This window comes from Mustela nivalis (assembly GCF_964662115.1).
Source record: "Mustela nivalis genome assembly, chromosome: 5".
Taxonomy (NCBI): Eukaryota; Metazoa; Chordata; class Mammalia; order Carnivora; family Mustelidae; genus Mustela; species Mustela nivalis.
The window spans coordinates 63,537,862-63,556,706 of record NC_139024.1 but is presented as its reverse complement, the minus strand read 5'-3'; the positions used below and the strand labels follow the sequence as shown (position 1 = coordinate 63,556,706).

Here is an 18,845-nt window from a genome sequence, read left to right as displayed (position 1 = left end):
CTAATCCAGAGGCCAATTTCAGGGTGGTATATTTTAATCAGATTTCCATTTTCCTTAGTAAGGAATACAGGCTTGTGCCGTTAGTGTTACTATCGTCACTAGATTGTGTTTTTTTTTTTTTTTTTTTTTTTGGTCCTGTGTAAATGAATAAACAAAACCTTCTTGCTGGATCACTTTTGCTCCTACAAACTATATGACACTGTCAGGGGACTGGGAGTGAGGAATGAAGAGAGAAAAGTAATTGATTAAAATGACCCCTGTCTTAGCCATCATTTACATAGCAGCTGCCCAGTATATTCAACTAATCAGACTTGCAATCTAACATAGGAAAGAAGGGAGAATTCCTGCTGTAAATCTCTGAGATGCTGGGGCTTACAAAGTGGTTGGCCTCGTCGGAGCTCACCTTACAAAGCACAGTGGCCTTCCTTTCTGTGTGGGTCACACAGCCAACGGGGGCAGGCAGAAGAGTGGGTATTATTCGATTATTTATTTTCTAGGACCCTCTTTGTTGACTTTAACAACATATACTAGATTTTAACCTGTTTATTTTTTTAAAGGCCACATGGTCAATTTGTAGTGAAAAGAAGCTAACTTACTGCTTCATTCCTGTCTGTTGTCAACACACACACAGCCTCTCATTTCCTGTCACTTTGGGTTTTCAGATTACTTTTTTAAAATCTCAATTGCTGAGTTTATGAGTGTCTGATTACTGCTGGGAAATAAGGAGCTCAAATATCACAAGACTACCAATGTGGACAATGCCCCCATTTGAAAGACATCTGGTTGTAATAATTAACACCAATTTATCTGACCTTTTTACCTGTGAATGACCAGAGAAAACTCTTTGTATCTGCCCACCCATCCAAATCTCTCACTCACTGCCAGATACACCTTACCGGGGCCAGGCATTTTTTTTTACCCACTACCCCCATTTTCAAAAATTTTAGGCAAAAGCAAAGCCAGGATTTAAAGGTTCTTTTTTATTTGAAATCTCATCCAGAAACACTGGTTATTAATAAATATATCATAGTTATCAAGAATATATAAAAAATAAAGACAGGTATTGTCTTTGAGGCCCTAACAAAATATTTCAAGCAAATGTTCAGGAAAATAAAAACAGCACCCCTCCCCAAACCACAATAACTTTTCAAAGCTGATGATAGAGAGAGCTGACCCCGCATGCAGAATCACTGAGCAAGTGGGGGATGGGGCAAGCTAGTAGAGGGAGCCCACGTTCTGGTGATAGCTGGCCCCTAGAACAGGATGGAGTTTGGGAATGGAGTTCGAAGGGGGTGGGGTGGGGGGAAGAAGCGCCTGTGCGTGAGTTTGGGTCTTTGCACCCTGCCCCCCTCTTTTCATTTCAAACAACCACAGACAGATATATGGATACTTGGGAGAATTCACTAATAAATCCTTGTTACAAGGAAAATGGCCTCATGGCCTGCACAACATGTTTAGATAAGATTCATTTAAAAGCGTGCATGCATTCTTTTGACCTACACTGCGTCTTAAGGAAAACCCACATAAGAGATGTCATGCCCTGGACCGGAGTTGAGATTCAAAACTTGGGTCTTGATCAAATTCGCGCGCGCGCTCTCTCTTTCTCTCTCTCACTCATTGTCTCTAGAAAAACAACTGTGGAGAGGATGTGACACTCATAATTGCATCCATCTCAAGGAAATATTTACATTTGTTTTGCAAAAAAAGGGATGTTGTCTTTTCCAAGGGGAGAACGCAGAGCCAGAGAAAACCAACTCTAAAGTCCCTTCGCAAGTTTTTAACCACACCGATCCCGTCTTTATACAACAAATGCAGTTTTGACAAGAGCATATGTAAGTGAGAAATACTGGCGCGGCATGGGGAAAAGAAGCATGCATGCAAAACACACGACGTCTGGTTCCAGTCCCCCTTCGTTACCACCTAGAAATTGCAGTTTGGTTTTGGTCCTTTCTAGTGGGATCACACGGCGTGGGAGGCCGCAGGGCCCCACGCTCACCCTCCCGCCGGCCGAGTGCTCAGCCCCCCTCTTCCCTCCTGGCCCAGCACCGCGGTCCCTCCCGCCTCTCTCCCCTCAGCCTCGGCAGCCGGTCGGTCCGCCGCTCACTTGAGCAAGTCCTTGGACTCGGCCGACAGCCGAGCCATGTTGGCGGTGGAGAGAGCCGAAAGGTGCGGCGGCGGCGGCATCTGGCAGATGGTGCAGGGGCAGGGCAGCCCGGCCCAGTGCTGGAAGCCGCTGCCCAGCTGCAGCGCGGGCGGCGTGGAAGGCGCCTTGAGCAGCGAGTGGGGAGGTCGAATAGTGCCGATGGCCGGCAGCGAGGCGGCGGACAGCGGGGACGAAGCGTTGCCGGAAGAGAGCGCGCCGCCCAGGATGGGGTGCACAGCGTGCACGGCGTTGGCGGCGTGCGCTGGGTGGCCGGCGGAGTGGCCCACGGTCCCGCAGTGGAAGGCAGAGTGGTGGCCCCCATAGATCTCGCCAACCAACCTCTTCATCTCCTCCAGGGAGCTGGTGAGCATGAGGATGTAGTTTCTGGCCAGCAGAAGAGTGGCGATCTTGGAGAGCTTGCGCACCGAGGGCCCGTGCGCGTAGGGCATGACCTCGCGCAGCCCGTCCATGGCTAGGTTTAGGTCGTGCATCCTCTTGCGCTCGCGGCCATTGATCTTCAGCCGTAACTGCTGTAGGTCCTGCTCCGACAGCTGCTTCTTGATTTTGTACTTGCTGCTTTCGCCCGTGGCCTTGGCGCCGGCCCGCGAGAGGCTTTCTCCAGGCATCTTTTGCACCATGTCGCCCTGCGTGGAAGAGACCGAGTTGAGACGGCTCTCCTGGTGGTGGTGGTGGCGGTGGTGGTGTTCCCTCAGATACATCTCATCCATGTCCGGCGATGAAGCTCTGCTGGAGACAGAGCTCGAATCAGAATTCATTTTATTACGGGGGATGCGGCCCTACCGTGGGGAGGATTTAGGTGGAAAATTAAAGAAAGTCTTGAATTTAGAAAAATCTGCACTGCCCAGCGACCCACTTCTCAGCGGCAAGATGTGAGAAGAAAAGCTGAGGCGCTGCTTTTCCCCCCGCCTTTCTCCCTCCCCACTCCCTTCTCTCTGGTTCGGCTGTTTCTTGGACAGCGGGTTGGTGTATGCTTGGACTAACCTCACGCTGAAAAAGAGGGGCTTTTATAGAGCCGAGCCGGAGAAAAGAGACAAAAGGAACCCTCCTATCTATCCTGGGCTGGTTAGGATGACGTGCCATCATTCAGGGCGGTGCGCTTTGCTGTCCCATTTAGCAAGGATTCCTATTCATATTCATTGTGGGGCCGCCCTGGGACACCTCTGCTCAGAACCGCTAGGAGCCCCAAGGCACAAAACCCTCTGATTGACACACTCACCGCTCCAGCTCGCTCCTTCCTGATTTTTTTTTTTTAACTTTACTCCCCCTCCCCCTCAATTTCCCCAACCAAGTCACACCTAAGGAACCGCGGACCGGAAGGAAAGGGGGCCGGGCAGTTGTCGGAGATTCCTCTGGGTTTGGAGAGAGGAATGGAAACCTCTTTTCTTCATAGCAACTCTCAAGTTTTGGGAAATGTGGGCAAAAGAAGTCCTATGGAACTGTTTCAAGGATAGAGATGAGGTTGGGGGGCAGGTTCCACGGGCACGGTGGGGGGGTGTTCCCTGGGAAAGAGAGGGGGACTGCGTGTCAATGTGCACGTCTGAACTGGTTTGCGTTAGATTTCTTTTCCTAATCCCTGACATTGTGTTCATTTTGCTTACTGGGACGTTCTGGTGTGGTTTCAATGGGTTTGTCCATATCTGGTGAAGGGTTTGCCTCTGACATGGTTGTGGGATGGGTCTGTTGTTTTTGTTTTTGCTTTTTTGTTTGCTTGCTTGTTTGTTTTGGTCCTCTTGTTTAAATAAACAGATTACTGAAAGAATTTGCTTTGCACAATTCTCTAACGTCTCAGACCTGGATCTGAGTTGGGGTTGGGGGGGGGGACAAAACCAAAAAATCCAACCCTGGAATTCGGACAAGAGCAACTCGAGAAGGGGAGGGTAGGTAAAGGATCTGAGGGGACAGAGAGAGATTGGAAAGGTTCCCAAGAACCCCAGAGAGATTCTTCATGTTGGGGCTACCCTGTAACCTTCAGACCTTGGCGCTCCCAGAAACTGCTGGGGCAGTCCCTGCCGCCAGCTCCGCCTGTGGCCTCTGGCCACTGTGGCTGCGGCCGGGGAGTTGGGGGGCGGGGAGCATCTGCAGCTCGGTACCACCCGGCTGGAGCCTGTAGGTCCACAGAGTGAGGCCGCCCCACTCCGGGAAAGTGGGCGCTTGGGGTCGAATAAGAAACGGTATTTGTGCGCGTGGTGTGTGTGTGTGGGTGTGTGTGTTCCGCAGGGAAAGGATCTGGAAAGCCCCTTAAGCGTGTGCGCGTGGGCACTGCGATCAATTGCACCGTGGATTCTGCGGATAAAGGAGGCCTGGCGTTTGGAACCTCCGGTTCCAATACGGAGGTCGGCGCGGATCTTTCTTCCCCCTTGCTGTGTTTTTGTCAATAGCGACTAACTAAGCAGTGTGAGGGGCGGGAAAGGCAGAAATCCCCAGGAGCCCCTGGGTGGCCTCTAGAAGAGCCTGGGCACAGCCACGCTCTGGGCTCGAGGGAGCAGAGACAGATGCTAGGATGTGGCTGAGGGGATGGAAAGTGTGAAACGGAAGCAATCCCTGAATCTATGCCGGAATCTGAGTCAGTTAGGGCCTAGGACTGCCTTGCAGTCCGTTCGCATTTCTAAAACTCGAGGTAGTGGAGGCCTCACTTTCCATAGACAAAAATGGAGCCATCAACAGAAGAGGGATGTATGCCCATGCCCGAAGTCTGCTGCTCTGCGAAGCTGTGCCTCTTTGAAAGTCTCCCCTCGAAAGCTGCGCTTGGCAGTACCGTTTGGATGGGGAGATGCAACGTTGGAATGGATGCTTTTCTACAAGGAACTTTGCTGCTCTTTAGTAAAAGAAAAGGGCCAAGAGTCCCTCTGCAAGGCCAGGACCTTGGTGTCCTTGAAGACTGGACGAAAGCCTCCTATCCTCCTACCTCTTCCATCTCCGGAGAAGGAAAATTTATTAAAACGAAGAATCCCAGACATTCGATTGGATGTGGAAAGATTGATGTCCAAACGCAGTTCTAATATCCAAGCCAAAGAAATGTTTCTTAATTCACCAGACACATCCATTCGAGCTCAGACAGCAACAAACCCGGAACAACTTAAGAGAAAAAATGTTCCAGAACATCTGCATGTATTCGGACATAGTGCCAGGTGATGGAGGGTGGGACTGGGTGGAAAGGCGTGTCCAGGCCACCGCCCTCTGTGCTTCTCTGCTGATCCTACCCGGCAGCGGGGGAGCCCTGGGAGTCCTACACTGGAGGACAAGCGGTTCCCCAGCTTCCGGGCCGATTCTCAGGCCCGGCCCACGCTGTCCTCCTGTACCGACCCTTGAACATCGACTTCTTTCTTTCTCATGACCAGATTGAGAATACTGTACCTCAGTTTTGATTTGGGGAAGTAGCGAAGTCTACTTTGAGTGACGGATTGCAAATGAAGTAGAAAAAAATCAAGCTGCTAAAAGGTATTTTAAGGTTAAAAAAAAAAAAAAAAACAAACTCAGTGTTCCCAGTGGACAATACGAAATAGGGTGTAAAGTTTCCTCAAATTAATAGAGAAGGTGGCAGGGGGAAAAAAGGGAAGCAGTCCTTAAAATGCAAGCTGAACAACTCAGTTTAGGGCCTGGAAAGACAAAGCCCAGGGTTCCGGGAGTCCGAACCAGAAGTCGCTCTTCCTCCACCGCCTCCACCGCCTTTCCACCGAGTGGGGGACGCTGGCCCCTGTGGCCAGAGCTGAGGGAGGCCGCGTTAGGCGCGGAAGGGGTGCCGGGTCTCTGCTTACGTGGACCAGACCCCCTCCACTCTTAACGGATTTTTAGCTCAGTTAAAGCGAAGGTAGATCTGACTGACACGGCACATCTGTCGTGTCCAGGCCAAGGGCCCTCGGTCCTGGTCCAGGACGCGGCGCGCCCCCTCCTCCCTGCATTACTGATGGACCTCTACACGTGTGGATGGTCCAAGCTCCAGGGCCCAAGTCAGGCAAGCATTTCTGGTGAGGCCTTCCAGGGGCCCACACTCTCCTCCTAGGAGGCTTGTTCCCCATTCCCTATCTCTTGGAGGGATTAACAGCGAGAGGAGGCAGAAGGAGTAAAGGAGCCACAACTTTGCTCTCCATAAAGTGGGTTGATACTGATCGCGGCTCAAAAGACTGGGGCGCCCCACCTACGCGCTTGCCTAGTGGAGCCGCTTTGGACTCGGGATCCCCGGCAAATGCCGCTCAACCCCAAGCGGGAGCAGGCAGGGAGCTCAGAAGACAGAGCTGCCCGTGTTCCTTCGAAAAGCTGTCTCTGCCCTCGCCCATGCCCGGCGTCAGCACAGGGAAGCCCGCACTGGGCCAAGGCTGCAGCAGTCCAGAGGGGCTGAAGCAGTCCAGAGGGGCCGCGGCAGCCGATAGGGGCCGCGGTAGCCCGGAGGGGCCTCAGCCCGAGTCGCACCGTGACCTTGGCACTGGTCAGGGACCCATTCAGAGGGCTTCAGACAACGAAGGAGCGGGAGCGAGCGACCCGGCGGCTGCGCGGGGCCGCGCTCTCTCCGGCCACACCCCGCGCCCTGGCAGCTTGCGGGCTCAGGGGGCGGCGCGGAGGCGGGGGTCGTCCTTCCGCAACAGGTGCGTCCCAAGGCCCGCGGGCCACTTCCCGCCACTCAGTCTTGCTCTGGGCAGTGCCTGTGAGTTTCTCAGTCTTTGTACTACCCGAGCCAGCGGCGGGGACCCGTTCTGGAGAACCGCGCAGCCTTCCCCTCGCGCCCCGGGCGCACAGCCTCAGAACTGCAGCCCCGGCTCCCAAGGACCGCGGGCTCCAGAGGCATCCCGGATCTTCCTGTCCCTCCGCCCCGAACCCAGATCTCGCGGGGGAGCATCTCTTACCCTAAGCCGGGTGCGTGCGGCTCGGCGCCGGCGCCCACCGCTCCGCAGCTCCAGCCACCAGGCGCCTCTCCAGAAACTGCTCGCTCTGCCTGAGACCGCGGCGATTTGCGCTCAGGAGGCAACAACCTCCCAGAACTGGCTGACCTGACGGGTGGCTACTGCGAGGAGTCGGTCAATCAGCAGCTTCCAGGGGCTCCCCTCGCTCGGCAATCCTCAAACTTGACCGGTAGAAACTTTGGCCGAGACCGAACGGCGGGAGGCTGCCCTGTGGGCTTCACCTTTTAACCCAACCCCCCTTCCAAAACAAAAAAGATACAAGGGAAACACAAATATCTCAAAGGATGTTCCCTCAAGAGCAGTCGGAGGAATAGACTAAAAAGTAGCTGACCACTGAGGACTTCTCCAAAAGTAGTTTCTTTCTTTATCCAAGTAAAACAATCACTTCGCCACAATAGCCGTGGGGGGGCGGGTCATCGAAGCTGTTAGTTGATCAAAGAAGCCGTTAAAGAGAGACCCAGAGAGAGAGAAGTTTTATAAAAATTAAATATCAACATAAATCGGAGCCAGGCAGGAATTCTCTCTCTCCTCTTGCAGCAGCGCACACCGGGAGTTGGAGTGTGGAGAGAGTACTGAGCTCGGAGCCCCGAGGTTGGAGCTGCCAAAATTGAAATCCCAAATATTAAGTAGGTGCTAGAAGGGCCGGAGAGGATGGATCTGAGCCGACCGACTAAAATGTTTCCGTTTTCTGGGTTCCCCCATATTTTACATAATATCTTGAACATTCCCCGATCCGTCTAGTATTTCCTCTCATCTTTAAAAAATCTGACTTTCATACAGGAAAAAGAGCAGAAGTTGAAGGACAGCAGAAATTTATGAGGCGATAGTAACTGCTCTTTGCAATGCTGGATGTGAGATTGGAAGGTGTAAGGAAGTCCCAGAATAGCACAAAATGATGAGGTGTTAATTATGTGAATATATAGACAAGTTAATACATTGGCAGAACTAGAAGTTTGATTTTAATGATGCAGAAGGAGCAAGTCTGGCTAGAACTTATGGACTAATTATAATTTAAAGACTGACTTTAGTCAAAGGAGATATGAACTTCTGGGCTTCCTTTATAGGATTTTGTTCAATTAGTAAGCATACTTCAGTACTTTTTCCTCTTTCCTTTCTAGTAACATCTGCTCTATTGCTAGAACTACTGAGTTTTCAATTCTGCAGAAAGCCAATAAGTTGAAAACATTTTTCCTCAAGATTGGAATGTTTAGGTTGATTTAAATATCACTGGTGATCAGTCACATAAACTGATGAGTTATATTAAAATTTGCATTCTTGGCATATGCCCTGACATTTTGGATTTGTGGCTCTGTTAATACCAATACTTTAAAAACCATTAAGTAGATGATTTCTTATTAGTATTTTATTGTTATTAATTTAATTCTTTTGTGATTTTTTTTTATAAAGACACTGTATGCAGCTTGATATCTTAACATAGCAAAGAATACTAAATTCTGCTTTTGGAAGTTTTTACATCATCTTCCTGGTGTATTTAATTAGGTAGTTGAGTTCAACACATGTTGTATTTTTTGCCAAAGTGTTTAAAGAATTTAGTTTTATTTTAGAGATAAATATTTACCTTAGATATAAATATCTTACATAGCAAATTATTCTTTTCATCTTGTGTTTAGTAATATTCATGTTTATACACAAAGTGTATAAATAAATAGATGCCACAAAGAGATTAGAATATAAGAACATCAGTATAGAGCACCAAAGGATTAAAAAGATGTTACCTTTTTTGTCATCAGTTTATTACATTGTTTTTTTATTATAGGTATTTATACACATACATTCTGAAACTTACATCTGTATTTGTGCAAATACATTAAAATATTTGTACAAAAAGATTAAAATATTTATTTGAAGGCTTTGAGTCCTAAATGAAAAGGGATGTTATTTTTCCGATGCTAATAGAAGAAGGAGAAACATTACACACCTGTTCATACATAGAAGTTGGAGTTAATAGGCTATATTGATCTCTAACAAATATAGATTTACACACATTATTTTGAAAAAATGATAATTAAGGTGTCTGTCTGCTACTGAACCTTGAAAAGCCAAAATGGCAGTTTTCAAAAATTAACATTTCTATGGTTGATTCATTTTATACAGAATCTGTGGATGGACCAAGTCAAATCTGCTTCATTTCTAAAAACAAAAGAAAATGTTATACATGTTCCTTTCTCGTTAGTCCATTATGTTTTTCTGTTAATAAGTATGTTTTACATTATTTGTTTAACACCAACAGACTGGATGTAAAGTTTATAAAACCAAACTGTCACCATTTACAAAGTGGATGAAGTTTTGTCTGATGAAAATTCTGGTATCTTTATATCATATCATAATAAAAAAAATTGTATCAATTATTCAGACATTTCATACCTCAAGTCTTGTTATCTTTTGGGGGCAGGGGGGAAGAAGTAGGCCAAAAACAAATATTCCCTCAATATTTATAGATATTCATTCCATATTTTACTTGCAGGCCAGTCTGAGTTTTCTCCTTAACAACTGAAATGATATTCTTAATAGTACTATATCAAACACTTATAGTAAAAACATCTTATACATTTGGGATATGTTAATTTTTACAACATAAAATTATAATGGAAATTAATATATTTTCATAACATGGCATTATTTAAGATAATGATGAAAGAAACTTGAGAATCTTCTAAACTCATATTTGTTTCCTAGTAAATTTGATTATTTATTCTACAACCTTTGTAATAAGAAATAGCAGATTATTGGACTACTTATGTTCACGGAAGAATTTCAATTAGATACCTTAGGCCCTTCTTTTTTTCTCTTTTTTTTATCATGGCAAGTCTAATATTAAGAATAAACTTTTAGAAAAGAAACTTTGTAATGGGGGGGAAGAAAGACGGAGGTCATATAAAACACTGTGTACTGTGCATGTGTCCTTAGATCATAATACAAGATCTTCATTCTGCTTTTGAGTGTGTTTTACAGAATTGTTTGTATGAAAGGGCTTCCCAGATATATGTTTACTTTATACACTTAGGGAAATGTGAACATTGATTCTAATAGTTCAACATAGAGCACATCTGTGACTGCTTTCTAAAGTCTGAGCAAGTTTGTCTGATCATATCTACATGTCCAGGGAACTCCATGGTACTCTCCTGCCCCACTCATCTATCCTGCAATATGTGTTTAGGTCAGAGAAATTGCCTGAGAGAAAGCCGTGGGAATGAGAACACTGTCTAATCCTTCAGGGATGGGACTTCTTTCTGAGTACTGGGATGGCCCAGAAACTCCTATAGAAGTAAAGTGGAAAACTGAGAACACTGTCAGACTCAAACCTTGCTAAGAAATAGAATTTTCAATAATTAATAGCATAGCTACCCTAATGCTGCTGGACAATGCTCCCAAATAAGTTATTTTTTTTACTGACAAAAAGAAAAAAAAAAGCTTTAACCTTTTTTTTTAAGCCTTTTAACTTTATACTGAAGGACAATACCAGTGTCCCAATAATCGCTCATAATGCAATAATGCATTTACTTAAATAAGGGTATAAGACCAGACGTGCATAGTTAGAAAAAGACCATTTTTATTTTGTTGATGTATATGTATAAGCTTATTTCAAAATTCTTTCCAGCATCAATTCCCCCCACCCCTGGGAAATGGTTTTATATGTGATTTATTTCTATGAAAAGAAAACTGTAATTAAGTATACACTTTTCAAGTTACACTTGCTATACTTAACCTATCTTCTCATCTTTATCAAAGTTTTGCCTCCTATAAAAGTAAAGCAGTGGATAATAACTCTTGTGGTCCCATTAGATTTATTAACCAAAGTAATTACATTAAATGGAAAATAATGCCTTTGGGGAAAGTAATGCCAATAACAGACACCCCAAAGAAAAATACCGTTAAAAGATAATGCTTGGCAGGAAAGATGGAGGTTAAGAGTCTATAACCAATTCAACTTAAGAGTTTTTAATAGCTGTAGAAACTAAAAAGTAAAAAGTAGCTTGGCACTGAAAACTTTTTCAAGACAAGACTAGAGTAACAAGGGAATAGTTCCTCTGAACATCTGTGGGTCCTTCATGTCCCTGTTTGAGAAACCATCAATAACAAAGGGAACAAAAATACATAGCAACAAAGAATACAAATACACACGGAATAGTGTGGAGGGTTCTCCAATAAGCTGTTTTCTGGCCAAAGCTGGAAAATGCCATAGGGCTATTGGATAGATGAGCTCTTGGAGAGATACCCACTACTTTCTTAAAATAATTGTTTTGTTCTAAACATAGATCTGTCACTTTCCCATTGTTGAGAGTGCCCTTCTCACGATATGAAGACCAGAGAGGCTATTGCACAAGCTAAGACCTCACACAACCCAGAAAATTTCCTGGATAGGATGTGCTGCTTACCAGCTGTGCAGTTACCTAAGTTTCTTACCATTTCTGAACTTCTGTTTTGTCATCAGCACAATGAAAATAGTAATATTCATGACATATACTATCATGAGAGCTAAATTGTGTTTTGCAAACCTTTTAAAATCATGCAGTATTATGCTTTTGAAAAGAGAGATTGTCTTACCCTGTTTTGTATATATATTTTTACTAGCTAAAAATATTTGTACAGCTTATTCTTTTATAGTCTACCTTGTAAAAATATTATCCTGGTATTCTTCTAAAATTGTCTTATATCTGCCCTCATTATTAAGGCACGACTCATCCTTTCCCATTGCCCCATTCCCTAGCAAGTTGAGAATCAGTAGTAAATATAAAATATACCAAAGTACCTCTTAGAAGTTGGAGCTGATACTTGGAAACTGTATGACTTTTAGAAATAAAATTAAGGTATAGAATTCACTAGTTTTAGAAAGCAGTATAAAAAATTCTCAGTTCCTCTAAACAACGTAGTTGGGAAGTTTCTGATTATTTATGAGATATGAAGAAAGACTTTTGGAAGAAACATGATTTGAAATTTTTTTTTATTTTTCTCTTACGGAAAGCCCTGGAAACCAGTATGCTTATTTAAAATCTGAGTCCTAGGCACCTGGGTGGCTCAGTTGGTTAAGCCTCTGCCTTTGGCTCAGGTCATGATCCCAGGGTCCTGGGATCAAGCCGCCCCTTTGGGCTCCCTGCTCAGCGGAGAGCCTGCTTCTCCCTCCCCCTCTGCCTGCCACTCTGCCTACTTGTGCTCCCCACCTCTCTCTCTATCAAATAAATAAATAATATCTTTTTAAAAATAAATAAATAAATAAATAAAATCTGAGTCCCAAACAAAATTTTACAAACTCAGTCTTACTATTAATGTCTAATCACACATCCATCCTTGATATCTATGGCTCAGTGTGGGGATTCTTTGGACCAGGATTAGACCCGGATTGGTCTTATTCAGGGAAGCAGGTTTGTGGTATTTGTACTTTGGGATTTAGAAAACTTGCCAAACTTTATTCTAAGAGAATAAAAAACTTTTTCCTAAAAGACTTTGCAGTGACTGGCACTGAGTTAATCCTACTTGGATCTGGTAAGAGTCTTACCAATGTTATCTTGAAAACAAAACAAAACAAACAGGGTATTGTTCATTCATTCATTCATTCATTCATGCATTTCAGTATTTCTTGAGCATGTCCTATATGTCACCTCAATTGGAGGTCTGGGGAAACAAAGTCAAAGAAAACATGACCCCTGAACTTGTGATGTTATCATCTAGGTGCTAAAAAGGAGGCCAATCATCTCCTGAAAGACATGGTAAATGTGACTTTCAGGTTTTGGCGATTAATATTGGTCATTTTAACAGATTGGGCCCTTGTTTTGGAGACATAGAGAAGAGACCTTAAAGATATGTCTTCTTGTCTAAGGTTGGTTTCTCTTTGTGCAGGACATTTATTTAGAAAGGGACTCCAGGAGTGTGGGTGTGGGGAGAGCAAAAGAGAAAAGAAGGAATAGTCAATGAAAAGATATTTTGTCAAGCTGACCACTGCTATGGAAAACTGGGGCTTGATTCTCTTGAGTCCTTCTTGTGAGGATATAGAATGTGTTCACCTGAGGATGAAATGGAGAAGCATTTATTCACTGTTTCTAGCCTTCCCCCTCCCATGAGGGGGGGGTGCTGGTCATGATTAAATACCTCTACAATTCTGGGCCACACATGTGGGAGTGACAAGGCAGTTTCCCAGGCCCTCTCATGAAGCCCCAGGCAGAAAGTGAGAGACATGTAGAGCACCTGTGGCCAGCAAAGGCTGGACTAAGATGGGCCAAGAATATGGGAAGTAGAGCACAGGAAAAGTCTGTTAATTTCCTAAATGGAGCAAAGTGATGGGTAAGTGACATCTCTGAGTTAGGACATGGCACAAAAGGGATTTCTAGCCACAGTATAGGACTATGGACAGGACTGCCATAATGGACATTTAGTGAGTGTTTGAGGAGCCACTGGAAGAAATGAGGGGAGCTGAGGCAATATACTTCCAGACGTGGAGTGCTTCCCAAAAAGAGACATCTCATAGAAAGTATCTCACCAGCCTCTATGCCATTTTGGCTCTCCTACCCTTGGTCCTGAAAGAATTCCTCCAGATGGCTATAAGTGTAATTGGAAAACCTAATGCCCATATTCACAAGTATGTTTTTGCCATGAAGGAAATTTAACATGATGGAAAATCCTCAAACTATATTGCTTATATCATTTCTTCCTATTTTTTCTGACTACTGGATATTTTTAAAAAATCACAATATCTTAAAACTCTTCTTTAGAAGGTTAAATTAAAAACAGAAGCAAGAAGGGCACCACTAAAATGGAAAATCATTTCTTGTTTGTAATGGTAGCGTCACAATGTCTCTCCTGTCACATGAGGACAATTGTCTTATTAAAATTGCCAGATGGGAGTCAGGAGGCATTTATGTCTGTCTGATGCAGCCTAACAATGTAGCAATTATGTATAAAATGTCTTACCAGTCATGTACTCCTTAAATGTTTATAACACAAATGTATTTATAACGTTAAACTTTATAATGTTAAATCATTTTCTATAAACATTGTACAACTCTCCACTACTTCATCTTCTAAAAAGCATTCAATAAAATTTTATAATTTTTCCTGGAAGTCCTCACATATCTTTAGTCAATGTACATTCTCCTCCAATCGATCTATCATTTCAGTAAAATGCAATGGAAAATCCCAATGGAATATTTCATAGAACTTGAGCTAATTCTAAAATATATAGAGAGAGAAAAGGAAAGGACCAAGAAAAGGCAAAACTGTTCTGATGAAGAAGGGTACAGATGAAATAATTGCACTATCTGATGCCAGTCTTATTTTAAAGCTTAAGAAATAATGGCAGTGTAAAATGGTTACAGTGGGCCAATAAATAGAATAGAAGGAGCAGAAAGAAATCTGTGTGAATGTCAACCATTGAAATATGATAAAAGGATTAAGTGCATGAAAACAGAGAGAGACATGGGAAGGAAATGGAAAAAAAGTGGTTATCCACATAGGAATTTGAAATTAAATCCCTACCTCAAATCATTAACAAAAATGAACTACAGATGGATCAGACTTAAATTTCAAGAACAAAACTTTAAAACATTTAATCAAAATGTTTTGATACATTTAAGATTTTGAAATAGAGATACATTTCTTACACAGGCAAAAAAAAAAAAAAGAAGAAGAAGGTTGATTTGATTACATTAAAATTGTGGACTTCAATTAAAACTCATCTTAAAGGATCAGAAAAGACCATTTCTAAATTGAGATAAGACCTTTGCAACATACAAGACCAATGAAATGCTAGTATCATAAATGCATGAAGAATGCTGACAAACCAATATGAAACATAATAGAAAAATGGGTGAAAGATATAAACAGAAATATCGCAGGAGAGGAAATCCATCTGGTCAGTAAACTTATGAAAAGATGTTCAACCTCCTTAAGGAATCAGGAGAACACAAAGACCATGAGGAGATAGCATTTTCAAGCCATTCAAATGCCAAGTACTAAGAATTTTGAAAATAATAACTACTGAATGCAGTGTAGTTCAACAGAATCTCCTATGCATTTCTGATGGAAGTATCAACTGGTACAGCCATTTTGGAAAAGTTTGGTTTTTACCATGTAAAGTTAACATTCATGTATGCTATGACTCAGCAATTCTACTCCTAGATTATATGCCTCCACTCAAAATCGTTAAACTCATACACCTAAAGATCTATCCTGCACTAGGATGCTCAGGGCATCTCTGTTCTAGTAGCAAATGATTATTAATAGGAAAACAGATATATAAAGTGGGGTATACACAGAGTTATTCAGTAGTTTAAATGAATGAACTATAGTGGCATGTGAAAATATGAGATAAAAGGCTAGTATCCAAAATCTATAAAGAACTTATCAAACTCGACAAAGAACAAATAATCCAATCAAGAAATGGGCAGAAGATATGAACAGACATTTCTGCAAAGAAGACAACCAAATGGCCAAAAGACACATGGCAAAGTGCTCAACATCACTGGCATCAGGGAAATACAGAACAAAGCCACAGTGGGATATCACCTCACACCAGTCAGAATGGCTAAAATTAACCAGTCAGGAAACAACAGGTGTTGGTGAGGATGTGGAGAAAGGGGAACCCTCCTTCACTGTTGGTGGGAATTTAAGCTGGAGCAGCCATTCTGGAAAACAGCATGGAGGTTCCTCAAAAAGTTGAAAATAGAGTTACCTTATGGTCCAGAAATCGCACTACTGAGTATTTACCCTAAAGATACAAATGTCGTAATCCGAAGGGGCATGTGCACCCGAATGTTTATAGCAGCAATGTCCACAATAGCCAAACTATGGAAAGAAACTAGATGTCCATCAACAGATGAATGTATAAAGTAGATGTGGTATATACATACAATGGAATACTATACAGCCATCAGAAAAATAAAAAGAAATCTTGCTATTTGCAAAGACGTAGATAGAACTAGAGGGTATGCTAAGTGAAAGAAGTCAATCAGAGAAAGACAATTATCATATGATCTCTCTGCTATGAGGAATTTGAGAGGCAGGGCAGGGGTTCATGGGGACAAGGGAGGGAAAAATGAAACAAGATGGTACCGGGGAGAGAGACAAACCGTAAGGGGGTGGGGGAAGGTATAGAGTAGCTGGGTTATGGACATTGGGGAGCATATGTGCTATGGTGAGTGCTGTGAATTGTGTAAGACTAATGATTCACAGACTTGTACCCCTGAAACAAATAATACATTATATGTTAATTTAAAAAAAATAAGAGAAATAATGACAGTCCCAAAAGATTACATGGAGAATGATAATATTTTTGTGAAGTTAAAAGAACTAAAACAGAGGTGTCTGGTGGCTCAGTGGGTTAAAGTCTCTGCCTTTGGCTCAGGTCATGATCCCAGGGTCCTGGGATTGAGCCCTGCATCAGGCTTTCTTCTCAGCAGGGAGCCTGCTTCTCTTCCTCTCTCTCTGGCTGCCTCTCTGCCTACTTGTGATCTCTGTCTGTCAAATAAATAAATAATAAAATCTTAAAAAAAAAAAAAAAAGGAACTAAAACAAAACATACTCATTAAGAATACTCATTAAGAAGTGGAAAAACTCGGGCGCCTGGGTGACTCAGTTGGTTAAGAAGTGGAAAAACTCTATATTAAAAAAAGAGAGAGAGAACAGAATTAAGAGAAGGATCAGCACAGATTCAGGATAGTAGATACTTTAGGTGACAGAGGGAGAAGTATAGGACAGAAGAAAGCACACAGAATTACAGAGGACATAGCCAATATTTCAGTTTCTGTACTGGGATGGGTGTTCACAGGTGTTTGTTATAGTATTCAAAATAAACAGCAACACAAACAAACACACGGGGACCAATTATGAGAGCATGCTACGAACAAAGAATTATAATCAATCTCATTCTCTGAGCCACTTTACTTTCTCATGTGCCCTTTTGTGACTAGTTTCTTCTGCTGTGTGCGGTTTCTCTAGGCCTCTTCACCCATTCCAATTCAGTCTTTATTTTGAAGTTTACCTAAAGTTCAACTTCCTTCAAGAAATCTTCTCCAATGACCTGAAGTCTTAAGTTCTATACCACAAATTACAGTTCTTCATCAGCTACCTCAAATTTCCCGTATTAATTGCTAAGTACATATATTGTGTGGTACAGTATTTTTGATTATGACGGAACATAAATTTGATTCATATCTGATCCCCATTTACAAAGACTCTGAAAAGGGTACAAGCCATATGAACAAATTCCTATAGTACTAGGTAATTCTAGCCATGTTGGCTAGAACTTCTGAGTGGAGAAATAAAAGAAGGTGTCACAGAACAGGAGACATCACAGCTGGATTTTGAAAGATAGAGGGACATTCCAGGTACAAATAATAAGAGCTAATATTTATTACCTATTTACTATGTGCTAGGACTATGCTGAGTCTCTTATAGTTTGTATCAGTAAAGTTAGATACAGCTGAGACTAGCAGAGACCCAACTAGCATTCCCCTTCTTATATGTAAAACCTGAAAGAAGCCAGTCCAGGGCTAGAATGGCGGCCCTGCTTCATAATGTCCTTGAGGACCTGATTACCTACAGCTTATCATTCCGACATACCTAGTGTGTGACCCTCATGCTCTTGGCTCAAAGTGGAAGCTATCACATCTACATTCCAGGAAGCATGATGGAGAAATAGATAAAGAAGAAAGGGTCTCCAGGAATGACTCTCAAAATAATACAAAAATAACCGGCCATGGAACTTGGAAGTTGCAGTTCAGAGTCATAAACCCCAAAATATAAAGCATTAAGTTGACCCAGAAATCAGAGGCTTGAGTCAAGAGGAAATTGCCATAATTGATTTTTGATCATCAGAAGCAGGAGAATGGACACTGGAACACTGCTAAAGAAAAAGTATAATATTTATATGACATAGCTGGCTAAGAGAGAATTTTTTTAAAGATTTATTTATTTATTTCAGAGGGACAGGGAGTCACAGGAAGAGAGGGAGAGAGATTCAAGCAGACTCCATGTTGAGTGCAGACCCTGAGACGAAGACCTGAGCTGAAATCTATAGTTGGACGCTTAACCAAGTGTGTCACCCAGGCACTTCAAGGGATAATGTTTTAAAAGATACAGGAAAATGATTTCTGATTCACTTCCACTTTCCAAATGTTGCACGAGTGCATCTAATTAAAGGAATATAATTTGCATCCACTTGTGAGGTAATTAGTGAAAAGAAGTTTTCACTTTTCATTCTAAGTAGAAAGAAAGTAGAACAGAGATTGAAAAAGCCAATATATCATGCCCATCATAATCCACCACTTTGGTTATCTTGCATCCCTGAACTCCTTTCTAGCCATAGCTAAACTTCTGAGCAGCTACTAAAAATATATGCATAGCCAACATAATGCAATCACCATTTGTACAAATCAATGAACAATGCGCAACAAATACAATGTATTCACCTTCTCTCCTAAAGGGGAAACCTAATATCCTACCATTTGTTACACCTGTCACTAAGTCATTCTCACTCTTCTTCCAGTTTAGTTAATTCTATTTTGACACTAGGTAATTTTTAAGTTAAATTATTTATTTAAGTACCACTATAACAATTTATCTGAAAAATAGGGGGGAAGGCAGATGAGAGAAGAAAATACTGGCTAATTTACATTCATATATTAAATATATCCCATAGATATTAAACATTCACATATATCATGCATATTAAACAGAGAAAGAAAAACTGTGAGCCAGTATTGATGAAATTATAGTTACATTTAAAAAATTCTTTTCTTCACTATCTCTTTCCTGTTCCCTTTGCCTTTTGCCAA

The 18,845-nt window shown here is 42.6% G+C and overlaps 1 protein-coding gene across 8 annotated transcripts in view; it reads right to left on the bottom strand.

The window, feature by feature from the left end:
- Positions 1-974: 974 nt before the first annotated feature.
- The window catches only part of OLIG3 (oligodendrocyte transcription factor 3), a gene marked incomplete at its 5' end in the record, with an annotated part of 40,183 nt that continues 22,312 nt past the window's right edge, over positions 975-18,845 (bottom strand). The window contains 2 exons of one of the 8 annotated variants that reach the window (XM_082732131.1): positions 975-2,890; positions 7,391-7,687. In XM_082732131.1, coding sequence (XP_082588257.1) covers positions 2,101-2,871 — 771 coding nt within the window. In that variant the 3' untranslated portion in view covers positions 975-2,100. The other 7 variants (XM_082732128.1, XM_082732130.1, XM_082732132.1 and 4 more) reach the window with 7 other exon arrangements.